The sequence below is a fragment of the Typopeltis vanoorti genome, chromosome 13 (genome assembly GCF_054136105.1).
Source record: "Typopeltis vanoorti isolate ZY-2024b chromosome 13, IOZ_Tvanoo_1.0, whole genome shotgun sequence".
NCBI classification, from domain to species: Eukaryota; Metazoa; Arthropoda; class Arachnida; order Uropygi; family Thelyphonidae; genus Typopeltis; species Typopeltis vanoorti.
Genome location: NC_143561.1, coordinates 31,549,577 through 31,574,200, shown reverse-complemented (window position 1 = coordinate 31,574,200; position 24,624 = coordinate 31,549,577). Strand labels below are relative to the sequence as shown.

General features: G+C 36.2%; 1 protein-coding gene across 1 annotated transcript in view; it reads right to left on the bottom strand.

Moving 5' to 3' along the window:
- The window catches only part of Ptpmeg (protein tyrosine phosphatase Meg), a 558,329-nt gene that overhangs the window by 278,206 nt on the left and 255,499 nt on the right, over positions 1–24,624 (bottom strand). The window contains exons 11-12 of the mRNA XM_090403197.1: positions 18,865–19,028; positions 18,512–18,580 (exon numbers count right to left, since the gene is read on the bottom strand). Of these exons, the coding sequence (XP_090259323.1) occupies positions 18,512–18,580; positions 18,865–19,028 (233 nt within the window). The remainder of the gene's footprint in view (positions 1–18,511; positions 18,581–18,864; positions 19,029–24,624) is intronic.

Genomic DNA, 24,624 nt, shown 5'->3' with positions numbered 1-24,624 from the left:
ACCATCAACATTGACTGAACTATGGGGCTCAATAACCAACCAGAGGTGAAGCAATGTATACAAAAAATTTTATGCCATAATTTTTTTACAATATAATTATGGAAGTTTATTCATTTACATTATGCAGTTGATTTAGGAGACCAACTGAATGTGATTATGTATACTCTATTACTGTATTTGTTTACTGCAACTGCAAAAAATAAGTCGTGTTGCAATTATTATATAATTGCAACATTATCAAAATAGCTTTTGTTATGTAATTTGTTATAGTTTCCATAACTGAGTAGAACTTCTATATATATGGGTAATGAGAAGATGTGCATTTAGGATATGTGAGAGTAAATAGTTCTTCTCACTGTGTGTCAGTCATCACTAACTGAATCTTTGTGTGGTTCAACTATGGACATATATCAAATAGCTGAAGAACAGTATAAATAAGAAGAGGTAATTTCATAATATTAGAAATAGGACTTGCTGATTGTTAAATTACTGTATATGAGATTTGAAAACAACAGTTATGTAAAGTAATAACATGATGAAAATAAACATTACCAGTTTAATTTACACATTAATAATTATAACTTCTAAAATGGCACAAATAATTCTGTTGATATTTTTCTCTACACACACAAAACAGTTACATGGAAATGTGCTTAATTGCTAAGAATAAAACTGCCATTCTAGTTTTACCTATAATCCTGGAAAAAAAAAAAAAAATTAAACATAATTTAGAACACAAAAGGACATTATTGGACAATCAATTTGTTATAAGATAATTCTACATACCAATTCATTTTAGGAGAATGGACACAATTTTAGATGAGCAAATTAAATAAATTTCTCAATGAAGTCCACTCATGAAACAAAACTCAATAAATAAAATTTAGATATGGTACCAGGCATCTAAAGTATGGTCTTCTATATAATTAGTGGATAAAATAAATGTTTTCTCCTGAGACTAGTAGTCAATTCTATAGAGAGTCTAACTTATAAATTGTATCTTTTGTCCTTGCAGCCACTTTGGTAATACTGTTTCTAAAATCAAACACTCTGAGGATTTTAAAAACAAGATAATACATAACATGCTCTTATACTGTAGTCTAACATTTTAATTAGTCTGGATATAGTCACACTTTTAACAAATATTCCACTGTCTGTTATTAAGTAGTACTCTCAGGATTTCACTGAGAGTAATAGCAGTAATATAATAATATAATTTCATTGTCTGTAATAACTGCAGAACAGTGGACAGAAGTAAAAAATGTCATGTTGCAGCAGGTGACACTTTTGTCTGAAATTGAAATAGATGAAATTCCTTCAAATGGCTTACTGTGCAAAACTCATTTAAAGTGAGTTTCTTGTTGAATATACAAAAATTGTTGAATATATATATATATATATCGGACCATTTGAGGTGGACATAAAATAGAAAATGTATTAAAATTATATATTACAACAATTATATGCTCTGATTGGCTTGAATTGAAAAAAAAAAAAAAACTATTTAGGAAAGCATATGCCAAAAACTAGTCAATTCAACTCACAGAAGCTTATAAGATATATTTACAATTAATGCATACAAAACAAACACATGATCTACATAATAACCTCACATTTCTAGAATTTTTGTACCTTTCCTCTTTCTTTTGAACTTTCTGTCCATCTACTGTAAGAATATGCAGATTAAACACACTCTCATGAATATTCTTACAGTAGATGGACAGAAAGTTCAAAAGAAAGACCTTACTAACACTGGATTTAATGACTTGCAGATTACTTTTACAGCAGTAGAAGGAATGAATGAATAGGAACACTTTTTTTTTCCTATGTGTTTGGAGTTCAACTTATGAAGGACTGCTGAATAACTGCTGCATGTGTTTTAACAGATTTAGAGAAAAGCATTATCAACCAATTCTAATGAACAGTGACCATGAAAATATTCAAAGAAAATGCAAGTAGCAGAAACTGAACGTCTATGTGAAAGAGAGTGGTGTAAACTGGTGAGAGATATTAGTTGTATATCTCTCACCACATTACACCACTTTCATTTTATTGCTCTCTTCTGTACACAGTCAAGTGTTTTTAGGGACACCATCCCAAATGCAAGGAAAGTAATTTGGTTGTAGAAATTGTGATTTATATATAAAGAGTTAATATTAATACAGTTCAGAGGTAAAGTAATGCTTTGAATGAAAGAAAAATCCTATTTTTGAATGCTCATTATCAGGGCTACAGAAATACAGCTTAAATCTACTAATCACAAAAAAAATTTACTCGCCCAAGGTATCTATTATATGAATATTGTTAAAAGTAGTATTTTAAAAACTAAATATTATGATGAGAAAACAAAGCAATGCATTCTTTAATGTTGTCCATTATACCGAAATATGCTTTCTATTAGTGTGGATTAATACAGCATATAAAATGTACACCACAACACAGCATATCACAACTCAGTTTGTGTTTTCTTTAAATTAAAGAAGCCAAGAATTATATTCCTAGTTTCATTGTTTATCCAAGTGTAAGCAAACTTTACACTTTATCCAAGTGTAAAGTTTGCACATGAAGTCACTTCGTGAGTGGGCTACTTGTATATAAAGGCTAATAACTTCACATTAATTGCCTTAGTGTCAAATAATGCAATGCACATATCCTTACAGATATGTGTAATGCTATATATTATGGGAAGAGCCATTACCCAGACCAGGTTTAGACCTTTATTGAGGTCTCATCAGTGGGTGCCAGACCAGAAGTGATACCAAGGTTGAAGTAATGCATAAGTCATATTTCCATATACAACCTAATTTATTTCAATCCAAACTCTCAAGCTCATAAGTTAAAATTAGTTTGAACATAGTATTGCATACAGTTAGTGTTTCGACTAATTTATCTTTTTTAACATATACATCTATTCAGTTGATTTCCTATCATACCAAATTAGCTAATTCTGCCATCTATCCTATCCTATCAGTGGTCCTAACAGGCATTTAAGCACCCACAACCTTTCCAAGTATTCTTGGACTTCGTAACCACAACTGTAACTCGAGGATAAGATGGTTAGCCCTATGCCTCCTGGTGTGTCCAATGTCTGTAGATACATGTGTTCACAGGGCTGGTTTGCCTGTTCTGGGGGATGAACCCCCCTACTTCTGTATGAGACCAGCTAACTCACCTTTCGTCAAAAGAGACCTGATAAAGGTTCTTCATGTCACCAACGAGAATCAAACCCAGGTCTTTCTGACCAAAGGGCTTTGTCTATACCAACTGAGCTACAGAGAATTCTGACATCTATTTCCATATTAAATTTGCAATATTCACAAAAACAGCAACTAGATAGCTGAAATGTTTTACTTGATCTGTAGGTTTTCCATTAAGATTGCAGTTGATGTTTTTAATTTTTCTGCTTATTTTCACAGTTTTGGTCTCCTCTTTGTTGCCAATTGTCATGCCAAACTTGTTTCACACCTGATTTAATACCAAACCATTGGCATGAGTCGCCTTCAATTCTAACTGCTGACTTACGACTCAAATATAGACTGTATATTCCTTGATAGGACTCATTTACACAGTAATAATTGTAGTGTTTTGAAAGCTTTTCTCTTGGCACCTTGTCATATGCCTTTTCCAGATATACACAACTTAGATAAAGATACTTTTATATTCCCAAGATTTCTCAACTGTTTGTCTTAAAGTGAAAATCTGATCCTGACAACCATGTTTAGCCTGAACCCGGCATGTTCTTCTCCATATTTCCTTTCCATGATTTTTCTTACCCTTTTCTCAAGTATACTTCCATAAATCTTGGTAGAAACACTCAGTAGAGATATTCCTATGCAATTCTTGCATTCAGTTTTATTTCTCCTTTTATAGGCTGGTACTTCAAGTACCAACCTGTAATGTAGTGTATCTGCCTTTCCACATTTCAGCTTTTTGATATAATTTTTTACTTCAAGTATTGATATGTAGAAAGGCAGATAGACTACATTACTGATATTCTTCTTGAATATCAGTAATGAATAGGTATTGTGGGCAAAACAGGTATTGTGTGAATAATGGATCTCAGATGATGAATCATCTGACTCCATGGAGATATCTGCATAATAATAATTATTATGCAGGTATCTAATAATAATATTATTATTATATAATTGCATACTAATAATTATTATTATTCCAGATATCTAGAATTTTTTTTTTTCCAGTTTTCATGTAACCATTATTATCTGTGATTCATTTACAGTACTCTTTAATCCACTTCTAAGCTTTTTCAATAGCCTCCAGATTATTTTTTTTTACCAACCACCTACCAACCAACTTCATGATGTTGATTTTCTATTACCTTACCAAAGTCTTCTCATGGATTTTGTTTAGATAGCTTTAAAGACTTTTTTACATTTTGCTCTGTATTCTCTCAGAGCACAAGCTGACCTACTTGCGAGGAACTTTCGATATACTTTCTTCTTTTCCTTGCCACTGCTTCAACTTCCTCAGTCCACCATAGAGTTCTGTTTTTTTTTTTTTTGTTTTTATTCTTGCAGACAACTACATGCCTCTATGGTTAAATCATTCAGTATTTTCTTCAGGTCTGCCATTAAGGCTCCAAGGTTTAGTTCTTATTTTCAAACTTTGTGTTTCATTTAGAAATCTTTCAAAGTAATTATTCCACACATATAAAGTTTAGTTTTCATCATCATCAATTTCCTGATATGTGCCCTCAAGGGTTGAGACTACTATAACAGCACTACATGATTAAATTTACATAATTATTAATCTCCTATCAACAATTTTCCTCCAAATTAGTCTATTACATGTCAGCACTCCAATACCATCACATCTCCTCTAGGGCACTTCTGACTGAATCCATCCATTTACTCAGCTCTTCACTTCTTCCAGATCTGTCCCTGCAATCTTTACATCAAACACCTTCTCTTGCTCCATTCTGTTTAAATGCTCATACCATCTTAGATCAGCCCTGCTCGCATATTCTTAAATGCAAACAATGTCAAGTTTCTTCTCAATGTCTTCATTTTTAATATGATTATGCCATTCATGCCATCTGTTCACTCCTCAAATTTTTCACTGAACTGTCATTTCTGTGGTGTCTAATTTTTGATCAAGTGCATTATTTCTAACTCAACTCTCAGATCCATAACTTAAAGCTGGTTGTAACACTGTCTTGTATAATGCAAGTTTAGTGGTTTGGCTAATTTCTGTCTTATATAAATTTATCCCCCCCCCCTGCACACACTATACCAGATTTCCTTATTCTATTGTCTATTTCCAAATTTAATTTGCCATCTTCATTAAAACCTATGCCTAAAAAATCTGAAATAGTTTACTTGTTCTATAGGCTCTCCAAGTGAAAATACAGCTTTTCGTGTCACAATTATCATCTATGATTTCTATTAGAGTACTCTTTCCTCTACTTCTAAACTTTTTCAATAGTCTCCAGAATATTTTACCACATTCCTGATATTTATTTTCTATTTCTTTATCAAGTTTACATGCTTCACTTTCTTCAATTTTTTTTCTATATTACTTTTTTCTGCATGCAAGCCTTGTTGGCCAAGTTGTTAGCATACTCACTCTTTGAATCAGGCACTGGTTTGAATCCCACCATGAGCATGGATGTTTGTGATTGTCTCTAGGTGGAAGATGAATTTAATCGCCTGGTGTGACACTAGCACACTGCTTACTAGGGGTCTTAAGTGGCTTGATAAAATTCCATGTTTGGTCTCTAGCACAAGGTTTTCAGACTGTGTAAAAATAAATTGGAAATATAAAACATATATAAAATTGATAAAAAAAAATCTGGCCTATCCATTATTATTATTATTAACATCTGATACTATTATTATTATTATTATTACGGGTGGCTCCAGGGAGTCTTATACTCATCGAGGGAGGCCTTAAAGATCATGTCCACACAACTATATGACATTCTCACAGTATCTATCTATCATATCATACTCACTCATCGTCATAGCACCCACAACAGACTCTGGCAGCTTATTCCACTCATTTACCACTCTAAAAGTAAAGAACCCAGCTCTAACACTCTTGCTAACCACACTCTTGCCCAGCTTCCATAGGTGTCCCCTAGTTCTCCCACCACCAGTCCTGATCTCAAAAATATCCTCTGAATTCATCCTATAGACTAGTCACAAGCCGTCCTTTGGACTCCACTCCTGAATAAACCACTCTCTGGTATCTCTCCATCAACCACCCTCCTATCCATCTCACCAACCCTATATCCATCCCCATCTGCTCCAGTTTACTGATTAGAGATCCATGTGGTATCCTATTAAAGGCCTTGGTAAGGTCCAATAGAATCACTGTAAACCCATTACCCTTATCCAGTTCAGCCGTCACTGTGTTATAAAAATGTGAGCAAGTTACTGAGGCACGATCTACCTTTCACAAAGCCATGCTGCCCCCCATACAGTATCTCATTTTCATCAATCCATTCCTGTATTTTTCCCTTGACTACTTTCTCCAAGACCTTGACAATGACTCCTGATATGCTGATCGGTCGGTAATTTGCAACAGTAGTCTTGGATCCTCCTTTATGCAGTTGAACTATTTCCCCCTCTTTCCACACCTTTGGGACTAAACCAGACCCGAGACTCAGATTAAACAACATGGTCAAGGGCACTGATAATTCTTTAGCCGCTTCACGTAAGACCCGTGCCTTAATAATTGAATAAAATCCAGTTCCTTCCTCACATGTGTCCTCTCCTCCTTCCAATCAATGTTACCATAGTTGAAATCCCCCATAATAATTACCCTCCTTCCACTCATTTTCAAGTTTATGCATACTATCTCCACCATCTATTCCATCACCTGGTCTATAGCAGCACCCAACTGTATATTTTGTTCTGCTTGTCACAGTCTCACACTCAAAGGTGCTCTTTTCTCTATGCTGCAGTTCTACTTCTATTCTCCTTGGCTGCAGTTCATCAGCTATCATCAATAACACTCTTCCCCCATTTTATTCTCTCTGTCCCTACTAAACACACTATAACCTACACATTCTATCACACTAACTATATCATCTTCCGTCAGCCATGTTTCACTAATGCCATTAACCTGTGGCCAGGAAGAGCCAATCAAGGCCAAAAATTCTTCTTTCTTGTTCCTAATACTCCTGGCATTAGTATACATGAAATGCAGAGGTCCCTTTGTCCCACTCCTATCTTGATGCGTTATTCTAACTATCCCATTCCGATTTCTTGTCCTTAGTCCTGGCTCGGGTACATTATATAAATTCTTACACACAACTGTCTCACTGATGTCCACATATCCATTTCCCCCCCTCCTTGCACATCCATTTTCACTTCATTCAGCAACAATTTTTCCAGTCTCTGCACACCAAATCCATTCAAATGCAGGCCATCCATTTTGTATAAATCCTTTCGCCCATCAAACTCATTCCACACCACACCGTCTGCATAATCTGCGCATATCCATGGAGTCATGATGGGAGATACATATTATTATGCACAAAACCCATCCAACTGTGCCTTAAATTGATTCAATGTATCTACATTCACAACATACTCGAGAAATGCATTTCACCACCAACCACTATCCATGTAAAAAACCTGCTCCACACTCCCCTGTTTACAACTTCCTTACACAGTTTCCAGGGATGGTCTCTTGTTCTACCCTCCCATTCCATGAAAAATCTCTTCCATGTTAACCTGATTACAACCCCCGACTAACATGTCTCAATCACATCCCCTCCCCCTCCTCCTACTACTCATGAGGCTTTGCAATTTACATTCACTCAATCTGTCTCTATTGACAACAGAGAATACCAGTTCTGTCACCTAGTTCTCACCAATCTCTCTCTCTCTCTCTAGTACCTTCACCATAACTTCAGATATATAGATTGGCCCATAATTTGTACTCATAGCCTTATCACCATACAGTGGAACAAATTTACCTTCTTTCTACTCTCTTGAAACCTGTGCTGTTGTAAGCCTTATTAAACAGGCATGACAATGCTGCTGCCAATTCCCTGGAGCATTCTCTTAGGATGCATGCTGATATGACATCAAATCCTATTGCCATATTGACATTAAGTTTATTTTTTTTCAACTCTTGCTCACGCACAATTAAGCCATCCTTTCCTATGTCATCTAGACTTAAGTTTCTCATGATTTCACCTGATGATGATGAAACACTCATACTGAATACCTCAACAATGTGTTCTGCAGCAGTCACCATTCTACCATTTTCATCAATTAACATTATCTTACCATAATTATTCTTCTTTCCATGAAACCTACCTATAAACTGATCACTGAACATTTCAACAATATTTTCAGCAGCAGTCACCATTCTACAATATTTATCCATTAACTACTTTCTACTTGCTACATATTGAAAAAACTCCCTTGCATTAATTTCCTAATTTCTGCTTGTATTACTGCACTTTTGCTGTTATTACTAACCTTGTCACTCTCTCCAGAGTGCCTTCTTCTTAGAGATTTTGTACTTAATACCCTCATTCAACGATTTTACACTTAGCCTATTCAGCCTTTTGACCTTCAGAAAACATTCACACAATCAACTGAGTCCCTCCCTCCAAAGTGCCTTCTTCCAGATTTTGTACCCTCATTCAACCATTTTACACTTACCCTATTCAGTCTTTTGACTTTCAGAATACATTTACAGATTGATGCTGTTATGTATTTCTTTGTCAGTTCCCAAGCAGCATTTATTTCCTTACTGCTCAACTCCTCATTCCACACTATAGCTCCAGGCTATCTCCAAAGCTTCTAATAATCACCAGCCTTTTATTTCCGCATATATCCTCTCCTCACAGAAGGCTGCATATGGCTAGCCACAACTCAATGATCACTTCATGATCACTGTCACCAACTGGAAGAAAGTGAATAACTCCACTCACAAATACATCCTCTGATGAAATGATCAGATCCAAAACTCTCGATCCTCGTGTGCTCTCCCTTACATGCTTCATGAGATAGTTGTCTCTCAAGAAATTCATTTTCTTTATTCCTAAATGCTATCTCTGCATTCCAATCTATACCACCATAATTAAAATCGTCCTTCCTTTTTTCACTAACCCAAGTTCATCAGCACTTTTCATATTCTCTGGCCTATAGCAACATTCAACTAAATATCTCTTCCTGTTACCCTCCACCTCACACCATACTGCCTTATAACCATTGCCACTATTTCCCTCTTTCATGTCTACTTTATGTGAATATAATTCCTCTGCTATCATTCATCAGCAGCAGTATTCCCCGCCTTCCTTTCTTGTCCATGGTATAAAATGTACTATAGGTTTGCAAACAGCATTTTGCGGTTGAAGCAATATACAAAAAATCTCAGAGCATAAGCTGGTGTAATTGCCAGCAACTTTCCATATTAATATTATTATTACGGGTATCTCCATGGGGTCAGTAGCTCATTGCAGGAGGCCCAAATTATCAAAACAATATCTATCATATCTCTTCTTGAATTCATTTACAGACGAAGAACTGACAACTGAGTCAGGCAATGCATTCCACTCATTCACCACCCTCCAGGTGAAAAACCTCATTCTCACACCCTTGTTAACCACACTTTTCCTTAATTTCCAGGGATGACCCCTTGTTCTTCCATCACTATCACACAGCTGAAACATTTCTCCTGCATCAATTTTATAAAAACCTTTTAGTAATTTAAATGTTTCTATCATATCCCTGCTTCTCGACCTATCAACCAACCTCTGCAATCCACAAGCTCTCAATCTATCAATGTAGGGAGAAGTCACTCTCCTCTGAACCCTCTCCACAACCTCCTCATCTCCAAGGAATCCAGGTGACCAGACTTGAGCACAGTAATCCAAATGTGGAAGTATCAATGCTTTATATAGGGGAATAATAACCTCTTTATCTCTGGATGTTAGTGTGTTCCTCAATAACCAAGTAATCCTATGTGCAATCTTGGACACCTTAGCAATGTGTCCCCTGAACTTCATTTCCCTATCTACCAACACCCCTAAGTCCATAGCCTCATCAAATCTCTTGGAGTACCGTTGCATCAATGTAGTACACAGCTGGTAATCTTTTAATTCCAAAATGCATAACTTTACACTTTTCCACATTGAACTGACATCCATTACCTTTTGTCCATTTTACCAGCTTATTTAAATCATCCTGCAAACTCTCAACATCAGCTTGATTTTTATTGCGCTACCCAACTTTGCATTATCAGCAAACAACTGAACATTTCCCTTTAAGCCATTTCCTATATAATTTATGTCCAAATTAAACAACAATGGCCCAAGCACAGAGCCCTGAGGCACACCACTAGTCACCTGCCTCATCCTGGACTCAGCCCCTCCACATACACCATCTTCTGGTATCTCTCCCTGAGCCATTCTCCTATCCATATCACCAGTTTAGTATTCATTCCCATCTGCTTCAATTTGCGTAACAGTGTTCCATGGGGCATCCTGTCAAAAGCCTTAGCAAAATCCAGAAGTACCAATGTGTAGCCATTTCCTTTGTCAAACTCAGATGTCATTCTATTATAAAAAGCTAATAAATTGCTAAGGCAGGATCGACCTTTAACAAAACCATGTTGGCCCCTATAAAGTATCACGTCCTGATCCACACATTTTTGAATTTTTGTCTTTAACCAACTTTTCCAATACTTTTACCACCACTCCCAAGATGGTGATTGGTCTGTAATTAGCTACTACAGTTTTAGAGCCACCTTTATGCAAAGGAACCACTTTGTCTTCCGTCCACTCCCTAGGGACCATACCAGAGTTCAAACTTAAGTTGAATAACCAAGTAAGAGGCATTGACAATTCCTTTGCACACTCATGCAACACCTGAGCTGATATTCCATCTAAAACTACAGCAGTGTTTGCATTTAAATTTAGCAATATACTAAGTACCCCTGATTTCTTAACTTCGATTCTCACATTAGCTACAGAGATATCCTCACTTGGGTGATATACTTTGGAAAAGTGTTCACTCAGTAACTCTACTATTACATCTGAATTTGTCACCTCAATACCATCAGAACCCACTAAAGTTATCCTTCCGAAGTCATTCTTCCTTTTACTTGCCACAGAGTGGAAGAACTCTTTGGGATTACCCTTGATCTCCTTGGCTAAGGTCTTATCATAATCTGATTTAGCTTTTCTTACTATGCTGGTAACCTTTCTAGCTTGAGCCTTGTACTGCTCATGGGTGTACTGATCGCCTTTCTGCTTGTAAATTCTCCATAGCATTTTCTTTTTTTACAGATCAAGCTTGATACTACTACTCATCCATCTAACACTTACCTTGTTTGTCTTTCTGACCATGGAGACACAATCTGATATTACCTTTCTCAGATACCCGCTGATTTTATCCCATGCACTGCTAACATCTTTTCCCTGCAATATGTTCTGCCATGGGACTGCTGCAAGCTCATTCCAAAGCTTGTTATAAATGCCTAACCTGTAGTTCCATATATAGCTCTTCTTAAGAGAGAAATCCACAAATTTTGCAACCTCCCAAGTCAATACCACATGATCGCTCTCACCAATTGGAGGTAACGAGGACACCTTACTTATGCATATATATACTCTGAACCAATCACAAGGTCCAACACTCTCACACCACGTGTCCCTTCAGTTATGTGCTTTTCAAGTAATTATCTCGTAGAAGATGTATGAATTCCATTTCCTTTTTTGCCACGTGATATTTCCTCCTTCCAATTGATATCACCATAATTAAATCCCCCATAATAATCACTAATCCTGCACTCATTGCACTAATTTGCTGATGCATGAATTCAATATCACCCCCTAGCCTATAGCAGCAACCAACTATAATTTGGTTGCTTTGGTCACTATTTCACACCAGACTGCCTCAAATGTACTATCATCTTGATATACTACTTTCTTTGGCTGCAACTCATCAGCTATCATCAACAGTACTCCTCCCCCCAAACTATCTTCTCTATCCTCCCTGAAAATACTGTACCCATCACATTCAATTCCAGTGACTACATCTTCTGCTGACAGCCAAGTTTCACTAATGCCTACAACTTTTGGTGAGATTGCACTGACTAATGCCAAAAATTCTTCCCGCTTATTTCAAATGCTTCTTGCATTTGTATACAAAAATTGCAGATTCCCTTTAGTTCTTGTACCAGCTTTAGAACTGATATACATGTCAATAATTTCAGTAGTCCCATGACGATTTTTATTCCCTCTATTCTGCAATTTAATCCACGAATAAGGATCAACAATTATACAACCACTGCTCAAGTTTCTCCCTCTTACACTCAACCTTTTCAATTTTAGTTTCCCTGCCCAATTACTTCAACTTGTTCAGAAAACAGTAACTTCTTCAATTGCTTATGAACTTCCACATTCAGATGCAACCCATCTCTTGATTACAGCTGTCTTTTGCCTTCAAACACACTCCAGACATCAACAAATTCTAGACCTCTTTTTTGCACATTCTTGCAATCATATCATTATCATCGCTCGTCTACTTAACTCATAATTGTCAAAACAAGGTAGCACACACACACTATCCTCCCATTGACACTTTTCTTCTTCACGATATCTAACAATGTTCTTAAATCTTTTGCTACCTGATTTATACTAGCACTCAGGTCATTTGTACCAACTATAACTATCATCATTTCTGCATCATGTCCTCTCTTTATTGCTAAAGCCACTCTCTCTCTCTCTCTCTCTGTTCCACCAGCCAAACACTCCTCAGGCATACTGCTCTCCATACCCTTAATAATAGAATCACCATATATTTTACCACTCATAACTTCATTGAAGTCCAAACAAGAGTCACTCACGGCTTCATTTTCTAAGTTATTCGGCATGACTCTCCTAGTTTCATTACTCAACACTCTTTTACTTACACCCTCACTCTCACGACATCTTGTTTCTTCTAGACCTCTTGTGCTTTCATTCTGTTGACTCCCAATCACTCCCATACTATTTATTACTCCCAATCACTTGCATACTATTTATTACTACCAAAGACTCTCCCATATTTAATTCTGTTCTAGTTACTTCAGCTAGAGTAATCTCCATAGTCCTAATTTCTCTATTCAACCCATTTAACTCAGTTTTAATTTCCAGAACCTCCTTACTGAGCACTTCCAATTCCTCTTGCAAAAGATGAAGGTCATTTATCATTTTCATAAACTCCTGCCGAAGTTCATCTGCTGCAGTCCCGATGTCTGCTTCCATTCCTAATTGCTCCAGCCTATCCAGACAGTTCTCACATACATCGACGTTTTCATTCTCATTTAGCCAAACAGTCCACAGATCCTTCACATTCCTCAACACATACATATAACAGTTTCTGCAATGCATCCACTACGAAAAATCCAACACAGAGCCAGACTTTTGTATAGAAATCCTCTGAACCGCTGATGTATGTCTCTTTTTGGATGCCATTTTTAGTCGCTGAAGTAGTGAAACAAACAGCAGTGAAAACAATATATACAACAGAGTTCCAAACAATAACACCACTGAAGGACACTTGTATCCAACCAAAGCACAATTTGAGACAAAAAAGGCACACTATACTTTAATTTAAAAATATGTTTTCCAGCACAACTCAACACGACAGCCACGTTCACAAAAAAATGGTTTCTGCTTTTCCTAATTTTTCTGTTACTGCCTTCCATCATGAAGTTCTGATTTTTCGATCCTTGCAGCAACCACCATACATGCTCCTGTGGTTAATTCAATCAGTATTGTCTTCTGTGTCTGCCACTAAAGCTCTAAGATTTGGTATTTGCTTTCAAACTCTTTAATTTTTCATGAATAGTAATGTACATTTGAGTACAGGTTATCTGTGAAATCTTCTAAACTTTGACTTTTAAAATTCTTTACACGCTTTCTTAAAATACGATATTAATTTTCATTCTGCTCAAAATTAAATGGTGATCACTCCCAATTTCAAATTCTCTGTATATTCTTGTGCTCTGAACCAGTTTAAGGATATGGCTATCAGGAATAACATAATCAATGAGATAAATAATGAATGAATGAATATAATAATGAATGAATAATTATTATTATTATTCAGGCCTCCATGGAGTCAAAAGGCTCATTGTGGGAGGTCTTTCCTAAGAACATAAAGTCTGTCAAAACTCATCGAGGGGAGGTCCCCCCCCTAAGAAACACAAAGTCTATCATACCATTCTTTAAATTCATTGACCGTTCTCACTCCCAACACTACATCAGGCAATGCATTCCACATTTCAACCACTCTCCACGCAAAGAAACCACTCCTTACCCTCTTGCTCACAGTTTCCTTTCGTAACTTCCAGGGATGGCCTCTTGTCATCACTCCTTCCCGCTGTTCAACCAAGCGAAAGAACTCCCCAGTGTCAACCCTGTAACCACCTCTCAACAGTTTAAAAGTCTCAATCATATCACCTCTCCTTCTTCTATCCACCAAACTCTGCAGTCCACATTCCCTCAGCCGATCCTCGTAACTATCCTTGTACAGTCCTGAAACCATCTTTGTCATCTGTCTTTGTATCCTTTCCACAGTTAATTTATCCCCTTCAAATCCTGGGGACCAAATCTGAGAACAATAGTCCAAGTGTGGTCTCATCAGAGACTTATACAACGGAATGATAACCCTTTTATCTCTGCAGGTCAGTGTCCTTCTCATAATTGCAGCAATCCTCTGTGTTACCTTTACCACTTTTGCAATATGTCCCCTAAACTTCAGGTTTCTATCAATCATCAACCCCAGATCTCTTGTCTCCCCTACTTCCTCCAGTATAACTCCTCCCATAGAGTATGCAGCATCCCATCGATGTTTCCCAAACCTCAAGACCTTACATTTTGCTGCATTAAACTGGCACCCCCATTCATTTGCCCATCTATCTAGCTTATTCTAATCCTCTTGCAGGGCTACCACATCTGCACTATTACTAATAATCCTTCCCAGCTTCGCATCATCCGCAAACAACTGAATATCCTCCTGCAATCCACTGGCAATGTCATTGATATAAAGGTTAAACAATATAGGTCCTAGTACTGAGCCCTGTGGGACCTCACTTGTAACCCTCTGCCTCCTTGAAACTGCTCCACCATACACAACTCTCTGATACCTATCAGACAGCCAATCCTGAATCCAGTTGACCAATCTGACATCCAGACCTATGTGCTGCAACTTAAATATCAGCTTATCATGTGGCACCCTGTCAAATGCCTTCGCTAAGTCTAAGAAAATTGCAGTATATGCCTTTCCCTCATCTAATGTTCTTGTAACTTTATTATAAAAGGCTAGCATATTGCTAAAACAAGAGCGTCCTTTCACAAATCCATGTTGACTCTCACAGATAACATTACCCTCATCTGCCCGATGCTGTATACGGTCCCTCACTACTTTCTCCAAGATCTTAACAACTACTGATGACACACAAACTGGCCTATAATTAGACACTTCCAGTCTGTTACCACCCTTATGCAATGACACTATCTTACCTTCCTTCCATTCCCTGGGTACCTTTCCCATAGTCAGACTTTCATTGGAAAGCCAGGTTAAAGGCACTGTCTGTTCCCTAGCATATTTTCTCAAAACTTGTGGTGAAATACCATCCAGTCCCAAAGCTTTACTGACATCCGGAGTACTCAGTATCTGAAACACACTCTCCTCCTGTACTTCTAAACCTCAAACCTGCCCTATCCCTCTAGCATTAAAACTGACTCCTCTAGGATGAAATACTCCAATAAAGTGTTCATTGAACAATTCCACTATGTCCTCTGCATCAGTCACCCTATTCCCATTTTTATCCCACAATATCATTCTTCCACAGTCATTTCTCCTCCTACTGACCACATAGCTAAAAAATTCCCTAGGATTTTCTTTGGATCTTAGGACCAATCTCTTCTCATATTCCAGTTTCGCTTTCCTTACCACACTAGTCACTCTTCTGGCGTGTGTGTCTTATATTCTTCATGCATCTTCTCTTCACCTGTCTCCTTATATCTCTTCCATAGCCTCTTTTTTTGCATGCAATTCGTGTTTAATATTGTTTGTCATCCACTTTACTCCAAATTGTGTCCTCTTCTTCACTCGTGGTATACAACTTACCATTGCTGCTAACAAATATTCTTTCACAATTTCCTATGCATTAATGATATCCCGGCCTTCCAATTCCTCCCGCCATGAAACTTCACCATGTTGACGTCTAAGACTATTATAATTGCCTGCATTATAATTCCACATAAGTTCCCGTCTCTTTGATACTCCTGCATGTGTATTCATTTTCCAAGTCAAAACCATATGGTCACGTTCTCCAACTGGTGGGAGAGATGACAACTCAGTTATTATCAACTCTTCTGATGCTATAACCAAATCCAAAACTCTTGAACCTCTTGTTCCCTCTGTTACATGTTGCCTAAGACATTTGTCCCTCAAGAATTCTAGAAATTCCATTCCCCTATTGCTACATGCATCTTCCTCTCTCCAATTTATACTAATGAAATAACATAATCAATGAGATAAAATAAAACGGGATTTAACATCTCCCTCTTAATTACTCAATGAGACTTTTCTTATTTTTTCTCTCTGTGTGAATTTGTGCGCATCTAATGTTGGAACATAGTAATGATTAGTCCATATCTGAATGGAATTTCAGCAGATACTTACCATTATTATTAGCTTTGCTCTTTTCTCCAGATTTTCCCAAAACATTTCAATATATTGTTTTTTAATTTATTGTTTGGTCTCAAACAAAAGACAATTTTTCTTTTTGTTTTTTGTGTCAGCTACCTTCTCTAATGCTTGAAAATATTCCTCCACTTCTTCCCTAGTAGACCAATTTATGGGACAATAGGAACAAATAAGTCTCACTGTCCAGTTCCCCCATTATGATATTTGCCAGTGTCACTAATCGATACTGCCTGCAATTCAAAATTATCCTCTTATTTAGTGTTGAATACTACAGCTGCCCTTTCTTTCCCTGATCATTACTGTCTGAAAATAATATTTTATACTTGGGGGATAGATAAAAATCACCTGTTTTGGTCTTCTTTGTTTCAGCATCCCCAATTTGTTGATCTGGTACTTATCCAAATCTTCAGCTAGTTTCATTTATTTTTCACTAATCTCATTATGCTGAAGGTGCTAATCTTAAATTCTGCTTATGTTGAGTTGGGATATGTTCTAGTAGCTGACATTTCATTGTTCACCCTGGTTTCCCTGACAAAAATTACAGCAACCTTGTTTAACTGAGTGCTGTTCTAGTAAGCATGAAATTCTGTCATGTTGTACCATCATTTTATTTTTGGTTTACATTAATCACCAGATACAGAACAGTTTGGTTGATTAAATCCCAAACTATCAGCCCATACTTAATCCATATCTAGTTAGTTACTAATTGGATGCAGCATGAGAATGTGAGGATTGGATATCAGATAAGATTTTGAAGTAGTACAAAACTCAAGTGCTAAAGAATTTTCACTAACTTTAGAAAGAAAAGAAGTGAGAAAACCTGGGAAAAAACTTTAATGGTAAACATTTATTATCCTTTTAGGAATGGGTTTGATATGGCTAATTCTCAGGTTGGACGAAAGATACCAGTGGAACAGAAGAGAATAAAAAGGGAGATAAAGAACAGGAGTCAATGCTGAAGTACAAATCTTCAGAACAATCAGAAGTGGCATCAAGATAGACACTTTTGATATCCATTTTGAAGGATTCTTGTGATCCCTTATGAGCAAAAAATTAAAGAAGGGCAATGAATGCTGTGTGTTCTGAATGACAAGAAGACATTTATGAAGATCATTCATGCAAAAAGTTGAGAGAATAAGAAGTCAGGAGATCTGATTTTTTTTTCTGTGAATAATGATGAAGAAAATGATCTGAGAGCAATAGAAGTACCATTTGGATATGATGTAACTTTCCTAATTTTAGCCCTTTCAAAACCAGTTTTGGATGTGCTAATAAGATTTGCTTGTGTAAGAATGTGATTCACAAGAATGTAAGGACTAGATTTCCTGTTTGAATCATGATAGATAAGTAGAAGTGGTTGCCAGAGGCATTTGTGAGAGTTCTGTCAATAAAAATGGAGACATGATAGGCACAGTGCCACCATTATTGGCATTAATAATGGTTAGTGTGGGCCACCCTCCCCAATGATTCATCGAATTCCATGGAGATAGAAATCTCAACAAATGCCACCTGCAACATGCCTGATTCTTCTCTTTACAGCCTTGACCATGCAAGAATCTTCCCTACTCCTTCAAAAAAAAAAAAAATAATAATAATAAAATAAAATAATAATAATAAATAAATAAATAAAATAAAACAAAATAAATAAATATATTACAAACAAGTTTTATGGTACAGAACTGAACACTCATTCGCTTAAAACTCTGCAAATGATTTTTTTTCTTTTGTTGTTGATAATATACACCAAACTAAAGTGTTATGATGACAAACTGTAATCCTTTTATTGGCATTCTTCAAGAAAATTAGCACTTGTCACATACCTGATAAATGTTCGCTCAGTACGAGCTCTACGTTTGCCTTCCTCTAACGTCTGATATTCTGTGCGACCACTGTTACAAATAGGAGAAAAAAAAGAAAAAAACACAACTAATCACAAAAGAGCAACAGCTTTTAAAACAACCAAAAGAATAGATAATGGGTTTTTATAAGTAAACATAACACTAAGCGATTAAAAAAAGCATCATAAAATTATATTACAACCATATATGCAACTCATTAAAATGTCCAATACTTATATGCAAATCAAAGAAAAAACAAATTTCAAGATGAATGCAAAATAATCAATCTGGGAGAGTGGAATAAAATAAACAAAAAAATAAAAATGCATTATTACCTGTACCGGAATCTGGAGCCCAGACTAAACAGCAAACGTTTTGAAGGGGGCCGTGGAACATGTAGACGAAAAAATGTATGATGTTCAACACAGGATTTCCAAAGATTTTTACAGGATCGATAACTGAGCATGTTGAACCCAAGTAAGCTGTCATAACTTTCCATCTGTAAAATTAAGGGAACCTGTAATGAGTGAATAAGTCTACTTCATGGCTCCTTTAACCTTTCACAGAATGAGTTTTTTCTTTCTTTCTAAATGTTTTAAAATCTAACTCAATTATATATTTTTATTTGGTAATTGAAAACACATGAATTCTTAGTCTCTCTCTATCTCTCTCTCTCTTTTTTTTTTTGCATCACTTTAAAATGTCAAAAAGTCAATTTGTTAACAATATCAAATAATCCCATTCCAATTTCTATTAACAAATTAATGCTGTTACAAGAAACTGCTATATCTCATAATGTAGATTCTTGCAACAGCAAAAGAGAGAGAGAGAGAGAGAGATTTCTCTCTATATATCTCTCTCTTTTAGGTACAGGAGTGGGGATATTAAAATTCTACAACAGGAGCGCTTACCTTCATATGTGGCCAATTAAATTAATCCTCAAAAAGCTGGTTTCACAGGTAAGTTGAAAGGCTCTTATTAACTGGTTTGCATTGATATTACAATTCATCTCAATAGCATTCTGTTGGGTTCAGACCTAGACTCCATACATGCCAGTCAAGTTAAATGTAAAGTGTCATACCATGTCATACTTTGCAGTATGACATGATATAACATAAAATGTTCCTTAAGCATTAATTTCATCCACATTCATTCATCTCTCACATCATATGGTGCAATTCATCAATGATACTATATTATATGTGATAGAATATTCGGATTTATCAGTCCATAATCACAGACTTCCCGTTCCCTATAAATTATAGTAGTCTGCACTGTTAATTGGAATGATAGAGTTTGGCTTGTATACAGCCTGTTCTTTCATAGAAAATAAAATTGTGCAGATCGTTATGTATTGTCCTTCTATCAACCTTTAATCCCATAGATTCTGACTCCCAGTTGATTTGTTACCACAACAAGCTGTCAAAACTTTGAACTATCTTCTGTTATTCCTTGGTTAGCTTCTTTAAGGCTTTCTGTGTGTTTTTTTGCTGAGATAACTCTCTCACACATTTCTGTTATCTAATAATATTAATGGCATTTGTTGGAAGTTTTTTCCCAATTGGTTAGACTATAATAAATTTAGTTTAATCCTTTATCCAAGTGTAAGCAAACAAAGTTTGTGCCTGAAGTATCATCAAGACTGAGGTAACTCGTGGTAAAGGTGGACCAAGTTCTAATCACTCCTTGTCTTAGTATCTGCCATAATGCAAAGCACATCTCCTTGCGGACATGTATAATACTATGCATTAAGAGAAGGGCCACTACCCAGACCGGTTTCAACCTTTATTGAATGTTCAAGTACAGGTCAAACTCCAAAAAGTCAATGTTGTTCCCCTCAGTAACAGGCTTACCCTGCTACTGAGAAGAACTCTCAGAACCGGTTGGCTCTACACCGTGGCAGGCTCACCCCACCACCGAGAAGATCCACTCATTTGTTCATATCTCATCTGAGGGGTAAGAGGCATGCCTCAGTTAACCTCAAGGGCTACAGCATTGCCATTCATTACCCCCACACACACACCCACACCCAGGACTTCGGTGACAGCAATAGCCAAACCTCAGTTAAAACTTCATGGGTTACAGCACTGCCATTCATCACCCAAGCTTCCAACCGGTTTCGACCTTTGTTGAAGTCTCATCAGTGGGAACCGGACCCAGAGGTGGTGATACCAAGGTGGAAGCAATGGAGAAGTCATCTTTACCTATAAAAGTTGCCAAAAGGTGTCTGGATTTAGAGAAAGATGTTGAAAGTTTTTTGCCACTTGGTTTGACTATAATAAATTTAGCGTAATCCTTTATCAAGTGTAAGCAAACAAAGCTTGCACCTAAAGCATCTTCAGGACTGAGGCAACTCGTGGTAAAGGTGGACCTCTCCATTGCTTCCACCTTAGTATCTCCCATAATGCAAAGCACATCTCCTTGCAGACATGTATAATGCTATGCATTAAGGTAAGGGCCACTACCCAGACCAGTTTCGACCTTTATTGAGGTCTCGTCAGTGAAAGCCAGAAGGTGGAAGCAATGGAGAAGTCATCTTTACCTATGTACAAGGAGAGATGAGAGCTTGGTCCACCTTTACCATGAGTTGCCTTAGTCCTGAAGATACTTCAGGCACAAATGTTGTTTGCTTACACTTGGATAAAGGATTAAACTAAATTTATTATAATCTAACCAAGTGGAAAAAAACTTCCAACAACTTTCTCTAAATCCAGAGTAATTTAATAATAAGGTGAGACATCTTTTGGCAACTCGTATAGGTAAAGATGACTTCTCCATTGCTTCCACCTTGGTATCACCACCTCTGGGTCTGGCTCCCACTGACAAGACCTCAATAAAGCTTGAAACCGATGTGGGCAGCAGCCCTTCCTTTAATGCATAGTATTATAAGTCTCAAGGAGATGGGCTTTGCATTATGGGAGATACTAAGACAAGGAGTGATGAGAGCTTGGTCCACCTTCACCATGAGTTGCCTCAGTCATGAATATACTTCAGGCACAAACTTTGTTTGCTTATACTTGGATAAAGGATTAAACTAAATTTATTAATGGCATTGTGTTGATGGTAGTAGTGTTTTGTAACTGGAAGATTAAGGAAGGAGACAGTGAGCAGCATGTAGCGCCACATAAATAATAATTTTAATTTATTCATTTCAGAAGCAACATAGTTCAAATGCACATAAATTTCCAACAAAAGAATTGATTATATATTGGAATTAAAAAGAAAAGAAAAACAACATAATTTATATCAATAAATACACTAAATAAAAGTATACTAGAGGGTCCACCAATGGACTAGAACAGGGTTTCCCCAAACTGTGTTCTGCAGAAGGTGAATAACTGTTCTGCGAGACAGTGAGCAGCATGTAGCGCCACATAAATAATAATTTTAATTTATTCATTTCAGAAGCAACATAGTTCAAATGCACATAAATTTCCAACAAAAGAATTGATTATATATTGGAATTAAAAAGAAAAGAAAAACAACATAATTTATATCAATAAATACACTAAATAAAAGTATACTAGAGGGTCCACCAATGGACTAGAACAGGGTTTCCCCAAACTGTGTTCTGCAGAAGGTGAATAACTGTTCTGCGAGAAGCTCTCCTGGAATATGTCATTTTAGTTTTCTAAGCATTTTTCATGAATAAATATTTTATAGTGGAAATATTCTGAGGAGAATAATATTCCTGAATATGTCGAAAAGCTCAGCCCCAGAATGCCTAATAACATCTGCGTAGCAAATGTTAGTGATGAAGCAGTGTATTTTTAAACGTGGAAGTATTCATGAACTATCGTTAATTTTCACACATCGAAATCTTTCAACAATTGAGAAAGAGAATACTGCTGTTTATGACCGGTCATAAAAATTGCCTGCAAGCCGATTACAACAATGGGTAGCATATCCTCTGTTCTCAAAACAAAGAAATAACATCTGTGTTGCAAATGTTAGTGACCAATCAGCAAGAAAGTATAAAGAAAATTTTTCCACTTAAATTGAAGATCAAGGTAGTCTGTATCGGTTCTCAAATCTAGTAATATTGAATACTTTCTTCGCAAGTTCGTATTGTAGGGTGAAAGTTTCGAAACCGTAGTGCCGTGATTTTTTAAAAGTAATAGGTATGCAGATTTAAATTTTAATATGAATAAGAGACAAGGGACTTTGTTTAATTTTGGTATTAAGAAATCTCTTATTGAAGGTGTTTATGAAGCAACAGATAGTGAGTCATCCACCACCAGTCTACAAAGCGATCTCCAGAATGTACAAAAGGAGATGAAAACTACCAGCACACAGGAGAAAAAGTCTGCATTCACACATAAGTACTTATAATAATATTATAAATTTCTGGTGATCAGAATGGGATATGTCAATGAAACTCAGCGCAAATTAATTTAACGATGTTTGTTTAATTAATAATTAATGATCAATTATTAATTAATAATAAAAATCAGCTAGATTAACAATTAATTATTAATTAATACATTACAAAATAACTAAGGTGTTCTGTGAAAATTTCAGGATTTGTGAAGTGTTCCGTTCGTAGGAAAAGTTTGGGAAACGCTGGACTAGAAGAACCTTCTAGTTCATTGTCCAACTAAAGGGACATATTATGATTATGATGATGATAATACTGTTGTACGTGATTTTGAGTGATGTAGTCTTTTACTATGTGAGTAATGGTTAGGCTGCAGATATAGCCTCCTACAATAACATCTCTTTTGAACTCTTAAAGTGCCATTTTACTTTAGATGCTATTGACAGTATACAAATATTAGGATTATATTTGCTTGCCTTATATGTATGTACAGTCTTCTTGTTCTTTTTCTTTACAGCTATTTTCTGTTCTACTGCTAGCCTCCTCCAGTTCCTTCCATCTTTCTCTGTTCTTGGCAATGGTTGACCAATTTTCCCCAACAAAATTTGACAATTCATCACTCCAACTTCTTTTAGGACGTCCTTGGCCTCATTTCCTTCTTTTGGAATCCAGTTTGTTAGTATGGTGATCCACTGCTCATCTACTCTTCTGGATAGATGTCCCACCCATTCACATTTTGGTTGCTAGTGGTGAAGATTGATCTCAGTGATACAAGTCTGGCTTCTTATCTTTTAATGGGATGCCTAGCATCAACCACTCCATTTTTCTTTGCTGTTGCTACTTTATTTGCCATTGCTTTTGTTAGAGACCAAGTTACACAACCATATGAGATGACTGGAAGTATACACTGGTTAAATGTCTTCCTTTTTAAACAGAGTGGGAAATTTTTTGAAAAATGCTTTTGAATTTACTGAATGCACTCCAGGCAAGTTGAACCCTTCTATTTATTTCCTTTTGGAGTCCACAGTTATATCAATGAGATGACCTAAGTATATATATGAAGACTCTTTCCAAGAAATTGTTTTCTATTATTATGTTTTTAGTGTTACAAAATGATTAAACATGATTTTAGTTTTTTCTGTGTTTATTTTCAGACCAACATTTCTGCTTTAATGACATAGCTCTTCTATCATTATATTAAGGTCTTCAGGAGTGTTTGCAAAATTATGTTATCTTCTGCATATCTTAGGTGTGTTAAGTTTCTGTTGTTAATTTTTATATCAAGGTTTGTCCAGTTTATATTGTTAAATATTTTTTGAAGGACTGTTGTAAAGATTTTGGGTGACAGAGAGTCTCCTTATCAGACACCTTTTTTGATTGATATTTATTACTACTCATGTGAAGTTCGACTATTGCTGTTGCAGTGTGGTGTATTTCCTGGAGGAGGTCCATATATTCTCCAGTAACTTCCTGATTCTGGAGTGCTTTGATTATTGCATTAGTTTTGATGGAATCAAATGCTTTTTCATAATCTATAAAGGTAAAGGCTAAACAGAGAGGCAACTGGTTTTCTTCTGCTTTTTCTATTATTTGTTTTACTGAATGAATATGATCATTGTGTTAAAGCCTTTATGGATTCCAGCTTGTTCTGCTGGTTGATTTGAGTCTAGAAGAGGGGTTAACCTGTTTGTTATTACTTTTGTGAGAATTTTGTACAGATTAAAGAGAATACTAATTGTCTATAGTTGTTCATTGTCTCCTTTTTTAAATAACAGTA